We start from the raw sequence: 9974 nt of genomic DNA on the forward strand, positions 1-9974 counted from the left end.
AAACCCAAAAAATTTATGAACCCATGGTCCTCTCATGCCCTTTTGATTCTGCTGACGTTGAAAGGTTAACAGTAAAAAAGAAAGAAAAAGACCTAATTTGTAACATTTACATTTTCAAGTGCTGGTTTCATGTAAAACCAACTTCCCGGGGCACCCACCACAAGCCATCTCAGCCCACCACATCTGGGAGGAGACTCAGGTGGGGTCCCACCACATCTGAGGAGCCGTCGGATGCAGGTGGCCATCAAAACGCCTTTATCCTCAAGGGTAGCTCATGTTTTTAGGGGCTGAAGGAGGCTGACGGGGCAATTCCAGCCAACCGTCTACCAATTTTTTGGTCTCAAAAGAATTATTAGACAGGGGTGGCCAAGCCAGGGTCTGCAGGGATGTTGCAGAGGACCCCGGACCTATTGGCCACCATGGGCGACCTTCAGCTTGGAGCACCCCATCATATGCTACTGCCTCATCTTTTGAAGCAACAAATGGTGAAGAAACAGTATTTCTGCTTGCTCGCAAGTAGACGATCTCATCTGCAAGACATCTTTAGTGGACTCCTTTCCCACAAAGACCCCTTCAGACAAGCAGCAGTGATATTTGCACATCCATTTTTTTCCCATCAGCATCGCAGATTGGGGGACACTCAGGTGTTTTGTAAATTTTTGTTATCAAAATATATATATAGGAATTAGGGGGAATTAAGAACAAAACCCCAGATATTTCAGAATGGTCAGCGGCAGTGAATTCTGACTCTGGTTTGAAATGACTTTTCCATTTCAAAATTCCCACATGGTTTATTTTCACATAGTGAGGGTTTAATAAAAGCCCAGAATAAAACATTTCTGATCCTTCTAAAAACGTTCCTTCACCTTTTCAACCAACTGAAGTTAAAATACTCAAAAGAGGCTTTGGTTCTCCTTCTGAAATTTTGAAATGGCCAAAGAACCAAAACAAGTAAACCCCTCCTTTTCCACCCAGATTTGCTCCTGGATGTTTTTCCATCTCTCTCTTTTTTTTTTTTTTTTTTTTTTAATTATTATTTTTTAGGTTCCCAACTCATCCTGCACAGCAGGGCTTTCACCAGCCCTGCAAATCTGATATAATGCTAAGAAAGGCAACAGCCAGCATCCTCCCCCTCCCAATGCGGCTGCTTGACCTTCCCCTTTATCCCCATTAGAATAAGTTTTGTTGCCAGACATAGGAATTAATTTAAAAAAAGAAAACAAAAATAAAACAATCCTTTTGACCAAAAGGGCCAAGGAATGTAACATATCAAAACCAAGTCTGGACAGTTTGTCAGTGTCCAGCAGGACTTGCGGGTGGAAAATGGGGAACACCTCCCCCAGAAGAGCCATCTCATGGTGATGGCCATGCCCTGGACTAAGGCAAGTGACATTTTCAGGAGTATTGAAGAGAGCAGCAGTCCTGGCCTGGCCTTCCCAGGCAGAGCCACGAGCGGTGGGTGGCTGGACAGGGCAGTGCGTGCCCCATGGCCCCAAAGCCAAGTGCGTTGCAGAGTCTAAAGTGCCGGTGGCCATGGGGCGCAGCACCGCCCCCCCACCCGCTGGCCCCAGGGCTGCCCCCGTGCCCCAAGCCAGATGATGCGCAAGGGCAGGTGGGGACCCTGAGGGAGCCGGTCGCCCTGTTGGGAAGGGAGTGGACCCATGGTGGGGCCAGGTTTAGTTGCTCGTCTCAGAGATGGGAGGCACGTGGCCGAGCCCTGCCAAGCCGCTGAAGCCTGTGCTCCAAGGATCGGGGAGGGGGAAGAAGGGCTGGGCAGCAAGGTTTTCGTTATGGCCCAGGGCGAAGGCAAAGATGCCCGCGTTCCTCTCCATGTCTAGCTGGGCTCGCCTGAAGAGTTCCATCTGGGTTTCTTCAAACTGGCTCTCCAGCTCCTGCAGGCTGAAGGGGGTCTCGGCCCCGCTCAGAAAGTGCTTGGGGCTGGGGCCGGGAAGGCACATGGCCGCACCGCCAAGGTGGCCACTCATCTCCTCCAGCGTCGGTGGCATCATGAAGCTCTTCTCCACCGGTGGCCCACCAGGAGCAAAGAGCAAACTGGCCGCCCTCCATGCTGCCGGCTTGCGTCCTCGCCGGGGCCGTGCGATCCGGCAGCTCTGGCGTTTGATGTGGCGGTGGAGGTGGTCGGAGCGGGTGAAGCTTTTGTAGCAGAACTCGCACTGGTAGGGCCGCACGCCTGTGTGGATGCGCATGTGGTTCTTCAGGTCATAGTTGTGCACAAATTTGGCGTTGCAGTGGATGCACAGGAACGGCCGCTCTCCCGTGTGCTTCCGCATGTGGATTTTGAGCTTGTCCTGCCTGCAAAAGAAAAGGCGCTTGGTCAGGTGGTGTGGGCTGGAAGGGATGTGGGTGGGATTGCTCCTGGGATCAGGAGAGGGAAAAGCGATGGGAAGGTGGGGAGCTCATCCCGGGGCTCCCCGAGTGTACGGATGCTCTTGCAGGCTGGCATTTGTATCCGCCTCCTTCCCGGTGTGACGGCACCTGAGCATCGCAAACACTTTCCCTCCACAGCAGGAGTTTGCAGCCTATCCCAGAGAGTTCAAAACAGCCTAAATTGGAAGAAAACTCCCTCTGGAATAAACCCTTAAAACGTATGGGAATATCTAAAATAGTACAAGCTATATTCCTGGCTGCAAATAAGGAAATCAGTTGGGTTTTGAGAGCCGGGCAATGTGGGGCAATACTGCTCCAATGAAGTCCCTCTTGGAGGTGATGCTCCTTCCCTTTTATCCTTGCACTGACCACTGGGTGTCTCAGGAGCTTTCGTTTGAAGCAGGAGCACGGCAGAGGGTGAGGCAGGCAGAGATGCCACTGTGCACCCCACCGTCCTTCCCTGCCATGTCCCCCAAGGCCAGCACGCACCCAGCCCCACACCCATTCTGGAGAAGGTTTTTAAACACAGCCGTGGGACAGCATAATGTTCATCCCAATGGCACTTACTTACAAATACAGTTTGGTTGGGTTTTTGTTGTTGTTGTCGTCTGTTTTGGGTTGTTTTTTTTTTTTAAGGGGAACATCTAAAAGCCGGAATATTTTCCCAAGCTGGCAGTCTGATCGCTATTTTTTTTTCCCCAACACACGTTTCCTTTTGCAGTCTACAAAAATCACAGCTAAGGCACACAATTATAAAAAGCAAAGCTCATCGTAGCTGAGCTGAGCCAAGCTCGCTGCCTAGGTTGCACCAGCAGAGTTCAAGTATGTGAAGAACAAAGTGGGAGAATTCAAATTCATCTTGCTTTCCCAAATGCTTTCAGTATGATCCCCCCAAGACGTTAGTCATGTGATTAAGAATATGTAGATTATATGGAGTCACGTCATTATTATATATAAAATATGTAAGCATGCAAAAAAAAAAAAAAAAAAGGCAAAATACACCCAAAAAATCCATTTACACTGCTGGCAGGGCACGCCCTCAGAGCCTGCAAAGTGCTGCCTTTGCACTAATTTCTGCCAACCTGCCCATGCGCATCTTCAAATAGTTTTTGGTGACATGACCGGTGGCACGCTGGTGTCAGCCACACCATGAGAGTGCAGCCCTGGGATGGACATCCCTGCAAACCAGTCCCTCGGGATCAAGGATGCAGAGAAGCATCCTAGCAGGAGAGTCACTTCCTCACCAGCTGATGCTTTCCTGCCTTCGGGGACCGGTCCCAGCCTGGTCCCATATCTGCAGCGGCAGCGCTGGCAGCGGACATGCTCCCTGCCTTTACAAAGGTTGTAACGAGGTTTTTAGGGAGACAGAAAAAAAGCCCCTCTCAGTCCCCATACCAAGCCTGGGGACTGCTCCCAACTTCCCACTCCGCAAGTTTCAAAGATGCTGTTATCCCAAGATTTTACCCAGGGCCCGTTTCCCCTGAAAGGGCTGAAATCAGTTCTCAGCAGCAGCAGACAAAGCAGCATGGAAAATTTGATCCCGACCAGATAATGTGCAGTGAAGTTGTAAGCAGATGAACGCAGGGGCTCGTAATGTGAAGAGCTGGGAAATGTTAATAAAAAGCTGAGTTACCAGCCCCACCTGTAATATAATTTAAACCTATATATGCAGTGTTTAACCTAGCAGGATCACTTTTCCTAATAAACATGCAGCATGCCAGGACTGTATAATGTAAATACAGGCAGAGGTTTTTTCAGGCTGTTACCCATCTCTGGCAGCAGACAGGGAGAAACTCAATCCTCCCTGCCCCGGCAGCATCCCTGTGGGGTGGAAGAGAGGTTTTATGGCTTTACCTGGAAAAGCTCGGAGGCTGGGGAGGAGCGAGATGCTCCAGCTGCGGTGAAGCACCCAGGGGAGGATGTGGCATGGGAAACACAGGCTCTGCGAGATGGGAGCTTGGCTCGCAGGCTCTCCGGAGGAGAACCGCACTCCGTGTGTGTGAATAACCTTAATGCAATTGCATTAGGAGAGCGATTAGGGCTCTGCAAGCTGTCACAACACAAATAATAGGAATAAATAACGTTAACCTTTCTGCCTGGAACAGTTTCTCCTTGAGCACTCCGGGGTTGTCTTGGTGGAAAAGCTGAAATATTTGCAGTTTTCTCCAGTGTTTTAGCAGGGTAAAACAGCAGACTAGAAGCTGAGCAGCCTTTGTTTAAGGAAAAAAATTAATGAGCTATTAAATGAAGTCCTGCTTCCTGCGATCAGATAACCCTGGGAGTCAGGAGCAGCAGATCCAGGTGCATGAGGGGTCCTTGCCGTGGGATGCAGGATCCCACTGATGGGAAGGGATCTGATGGGGAGGTTGGGGGATTCCCCACCCAGGAAAATATATTTTCTCTGTTTCCCCCAGCAAATTTGCTCCTCCACAGTTCCTTAAACACAGAAATAATGCAAAGGACTGATGCATTCAGAAATCCCATTTGGGAACCTCCGCTTCCCTGCACTCTCATTCCCAGGGGACCCCAAAGGGGACCGCCTGGGCTTGCATCTCCCAACAAAGGCACCGCTCGCTGCCGTGGCTGCAAGTCTGACGTTTTCGGGAAGCACAAAATACCCTCCTCTGAGAGCAAAGCACCTAACACAGCGGCAGCGTTCAGGAAATCCGGGCAGAAACCTCTTTCTACATCTCAATCACTGCACTTTGCTTAGATACTCTTGCCCCTAAAGGAGAGCTCTCACATTAGAGTAATGCTGAAAATGACTTAAAAAAAACAAAAACAAACACACAAAACCAAACACCTGCGTGCTACTCAAAATACTTCCAAATGCATTTAAAAATCAGCCAGTGTTTTGAGATTTCCACTTTGGTCAGGGTGTTAAAGAAGGAAAAGCCCTCCAGCCTTCAGCTCTGCGTGGGGTGACACAAACAACCAACTTCATTTTCATGAATGATGAAGGGAGACTGCACCGTTAGGTTTATCCCAATTTTCTTTGTGATTATTTTATCGGACTGTAGTCCTCCTGCCCCTGTGCTTTGTGTTTAGAAGCTGTTGAGCATACGGGTGGGGGGTGGGGGTGGGGAATGTAGAAGCTGTTGGGTTTAAGCCTGCCTTAGTAAGGCCACGCTAGACCATCTCAGTGGGGAGCTTTTAACCTCCAAGGTGCTGATTTAATCTGTCTGGAGCAGTGGTCAGGATACCTGAATTCCCACCTGAACCCTCCTACCAAACTTCGAAGTGACTGTGAGTCAGTACCAACATCTCTCCGTGCCTTAGTTTCCCCAGACGAAGCCAACGGTGCTGCCCTTGCCTGTGCCGGACTTCAGGAGCCCTCTGGGAGGGCTCAGCTCTGTCCATCCTGTTACGGAGAAGGTCTCGGTGATGGGTTAAGCAAGCTCTTTCCTCATCAGCAATTAGCACCTGCAGCATTACACTCAGGAGAGGGATGGGGACAGCGGGAGGGGCTGGCCAGGTGGTTCCTCCGGCTCAGGATGCAGCCACACTCACCAGGCTGAAGGCACCCCGCTCCTCCCAGCAGAACCCACCTGTCTGGAGGTGATGACCCAGTGCTAACCTGGGGATGCAGCACCAGCAGGAGCCGGATCCAAATTCCTGCAGGCAGGTATTAGCACCAGGCAGCGGCCTTTCCCCTGCAGATACCAGGGTAAGCCAGCTCATGTCGCATACATCCGCCCAAGGCATGATGCTCCCCGCATTATAATATGGTGTCTGCTGTGTTAATGGAGGGGAGCATGGAAATTTATTTTCAGGTCAAATCCCCATCATCTGCATAACTTCCACTCGAACTTTATCACAGGGATGGCAGAAGAAAAGACAGGCTGAATGTGGGAGCACCCCAGGTGTCTGGCCATTGTCAGGAGCTTGCCTTTGCCTACTGTGCATATTATTTTCCTCTGGTTTGCTCGCCCCAGCCTAATAAGGCTCTCTCTCTCACACGCAGCCAGGAGCCGAAATACCATGCTCTTGTCAGAAAGCTTTATTATTATGGTAAAGATTGTACTCATTAGATATTAATTATACCCAGCAAGAGCAGGTCCAGGAATCTATTTGTCTCTGCTCGCCGATTAAATTTGCTCAGCTTTTCAGAGAAGAGTTGCAAGCCGTAGCATTAGATTTGTGTAGCCCGCTCTGATTTATTACCATCGAGGGGTCTGCTGGGGCTGCGAGAGGTGCAAAGGCTTTTGGTACGAGGGGTGGATCCGGCCGGCCATGCCTGCCTCGGAGCAGCCCATGCTGGGGCTGGCCCCATCTAGCTTGAGACACCTAAAGGTTGCCTTAGCTTAAGCCCCGCGAGTTGTCTTTGTGGTCAGGGGTGACGCCTTCGCTCATTCCCTTCCCCCTTCTACCTCTCTGAGGGTGCTGATCTCCTTCCACTGACCATGGAGCGAGTCAAGGTGCCAGGCTGGGGTGGCCAGCATTTGGGGCGATGAATCACAGAATCGTTTAGGGTGGAAAAGACCCTGAAGATCATCGAGTCCAACCGCTAACCCGCACTGCCAAGGCCACCGCTAACCATGGCCCCCAGCGCCACATCTACAGGTGTTATAAATCCCCCCCGGGCGGGTGCCGCCAGCCCCCCGGGCAGCCTGTGCCAGCCTCGGCCACCCTTTCCGTGAGGGGATTTTCCCTCATTCCCAACCTAAACCTTCCTTGGTGCAACTTGAGGCCATTTCCTCCCATCCTATTGCTTGTTACTCGGGAGAAGAGACCAACACCCACCTCGCTACTAACATACAATAATTAGGACCGCTCCAGCCTCAGAAAGCCCAGACGCTGTCATGCCTAAACATGTGCAACTTGGTTGTGGTCTACACCGATGCCAAAATGTGCAAACCCAAACTAATTACATCCCACAGCTGAATGGCCCTCCCAACTCAACGCATCTCCCAGCACATTAGAGATGAAGCCTCCTTGGCTGTTCGACCATCTGTTTTCCAGCTCCCTCTGGTCCAACTGTGGTGAACGATGGTGGGGTTGAAAACAGCCTGTTACTTATTTAAGCTTTTGTCCAGCAAGGGGATGGATCCAGTGAGTTGTGGATGTGATCCACAACCCACCAAAATCAGTAGCTTTGTTTTCTTCCTCCACCCTCCCTTCCTCCCTTTTTTCCTGAAAGGGTAGAGATCGTGCCCTGCTTTCTTTGCTGTTTTTTGGGAGGGAAAAGGACGTGTGGCTTAGGAATCAGCCATGGGTGATGATGTGGCCCCTCCAACCACCCCACCCCCTCCTCATGCACGGCAGAGGTCACCAACGCATACCTGGTAAAGCGGACTTCACAGATATTGCACATATACGGCTTCTCTCCCGTGTGGGTCCTCATGTGCCTGGGCAGCTTGCCGGCTCCCATGATGACTTTGTTACAGATGGGACATTGCTGGGACGCCTTGGGTTTTATCTTCCTCTCCTCCTTCAGGGGCCATGGGGGAAAAACTCCTCCAAACTGGGTAGCGCTTAGGAAATTGAGATAAGCGCTGTAGTCAGTCTCTGCCTTAATACGCCCTAAGGGAGCTGCTGGGGTGTTGGTAAACATGTCCTTGAAGAAGTCATTAGGGAAAGGAGGCGGAGGCAGGTCTTCCTTCTCCTCCTCTTCCTTGATCTTCCTCTTTTTGATCACCAGATCCAAGGGGCCGTTGTCTACTTGTGGCTCCTCGAGCTGGGAGAAGGAGCTAAAATCGCCATTCCATAGATGGGGGAAGAAGCTAGGGGGGAAAGGAGAGAGAGCTGGCCTCCTTTCTGGGATGCTCGCCTTAGGGTACAAGTTTTCCCTCAGCAAGGACTCGATGGAGAAGTCCCGTATCATGCCCAAGTGTCCAGAGGAGTTACTGGCTGAGTAGTGATTTGGAAAATCTCTAGGTGCTTCCGTATATGTTTCTTCGGTAAGATCAGACTTCGAAGGGCTTTGGTGACAGCTTACTTCTTGGACATCGGTTAGGTTCTCCTGACCGACAAAATTTTCCACTTCTTCCTCCTCCTCTTCTTCCCCTTCATCTTCATCTTCATCATCATCTTCATCCTCTTTGTCGTCTTCCTGCTCCGCCTCTCTGTCGGGCTCCATGATTTCAAGGCATACGTTGATAATGCACTGTATCTCCAGCATCTTGGCAGCGCTGAGGATGTGCTTGACATTTGAGGTGGTGATGGTGAGGGTTGAGGTGTAGGCAAACTCCAGGATGGCAGAAAGTGCTTCAGGCTTGACAAAGTCAATCTCGTAAACATAGGGCTGGTCTGTTAAAGTGCCAGTAGTGAAGAGTTTTTTGAAGTACTTGCTGCAGGCAGCAAGGACAGACCGATGGGTCCGGTACTCCTGGTCCTGTACAATGAGGATGACATCGCAGAGGAGACCATCATGCCGCTGCTCATTTAAACCACACAAGACTTCACTGCTGTGGTTCGGGAATGGGATCCCGATAAGATCTTCAATGCCATTGGCCATATTCTCATTTAGCGCCCTAGGACAAAACAGACAGTAGAGCATTAGCAGAGGACTCCAATAATGCCAAAATGACCCTGCCTCTTCTCGGTTGTCCTCCCCTCCCTTCTCACTCAGACCTCTGCAATCACCTCCTGCTTGCACTGCCCCAGTGAATCTCCATGTCACCTTCAACTCTTTCCAGGTCCTCTGTGATTTAACCTCTGCTTCCCTCCACACCTCTTCATCTCATTCTTTATCTCTGTCCTTCCTGGTTCCCACCCTGTTCCCCTTTTCATAACCACCACAAGCTCCCTCTTGCCTTTCACCCCTCCCCTAGGAACCTTGTGCAATGACTCCCTCCCATCATGTTTCTTCCACATCCTCCCAGAGCCAACATCTTTCTAGGCACATGCTGGATTTGCCCTGCCAGGAGCTATGTGGTGAAAGGGTGATGCCATATTGCTTCACACTGCCAAGCGCCAGCACCTACAGCACTTAAGCAAGAGGAGCCATGGAGTGTCCATCTCATCTACATGATTGTTTTGGGGACTGGTACAACTGGAGGTCCCAAACAGGAGGGACTGTTGGTCACGGCTGTGTGCCGCAGTAGGGGAGCAGTCCTTATGGATCAGCAGGTCTCCAGTTCTGCAGCCTTCTGCTGCTTCATGCCTGGAAGGTATCCCATGTCACCTCAGCATGTGGACAACCTGCATAGGGACGTCTTCCCAAGGGATCTGGGAATGGGGGAGGCAAGCGAGGAGTTGTATGTTGCTGCACCTAAACACTCAGAGAAAGACAACCAGGGAGCAAGGGCCTGGCCAGAGGCAGATGACTGCCTGCTGCCTTCACCCATGAGCTGAGCTTGCTCCATTCCCAATCCTGTTTGGACTTGTTAGCATGGTATCAAATGCCCCGTGCATCTTGGCAGACACCTTCCCCTGCCAGAGCAGCTCCAGCTTCAAAGGGAAATTCGGAAGCAAAAAGCCCACACCCAAAAGGAAAACCTCATTTTTTTCCCCATTCTTTTATCTGTAAGATGTTTCCTCTTTCACATGGCTCCAGCAGCCCTTCCACTTGAGAAATCCCAGGAAAGGAGAGTGACTTCCTCCAGCAGGTGATGAATACATTAATCCCATCACACACAGAATAC

General features: G+C 50.8%; 1 protein-coding gene across 1 annotated transcript; it reads right to left on the minus strand.

Moving 5' to 3' along the window:
- Positions 1 to 1599: 1599 nt before the first annotated feature.
- On the minus strand, positions 1600 to 8845 carry ZBTB7C (zinc finger and BTB domain containing 7C). The gene is made up of 2 exons (XM_040580925.1): positions 7671 to 8845; positions 1600 to 2313 (listed from the first exon to the last, which is right to left on the minus strand). The coding sequence occupies exons 1-2, from the start codon at positions 8843 to 8845 to the stop codon at positions 1677 to 1679; spliced, it is 1812 nt and encodes a 603-aa protein (XP_040436859.1). The 3' UTR covers positions 1600 to 1676.
- Positions 8846 to 9974: the final 1129 nt, after the last annotated feature.

This window comes from Falco naumanni, chromosome Z (genome assembly GCF_017639655.2).
Source record: "Falco naumanni isolate bFalNau1 chromosome Z, bFalNau1.pat, whole genome shotgun sequence".
In the NCBI taxonomy this organism is placed as follows: domain Eukaryota; kingdom Metazoa; phylum Chordata; class Aves; order Falconiformes; family Falconidae; genus Falco; species Falco naumanni.

Excerpts from the sequence above, each read along its gene's own strand:
- ZBTB7C (XM_040580925.1), bottom strand. The coding sequence starts at position 8,845 with ATGGCCAATGGCATTGAAGATCTTATCGGGATCCCATTCCCGAACCAC. Across the intron at positions 2,314-7,670 it reads TGTGAAGTCCGCTTTACCAG|GCAGGACAAGCTCAAAATCC; the intron begins GTATGCGTTGGT and ends TTTCTTTTGCAG.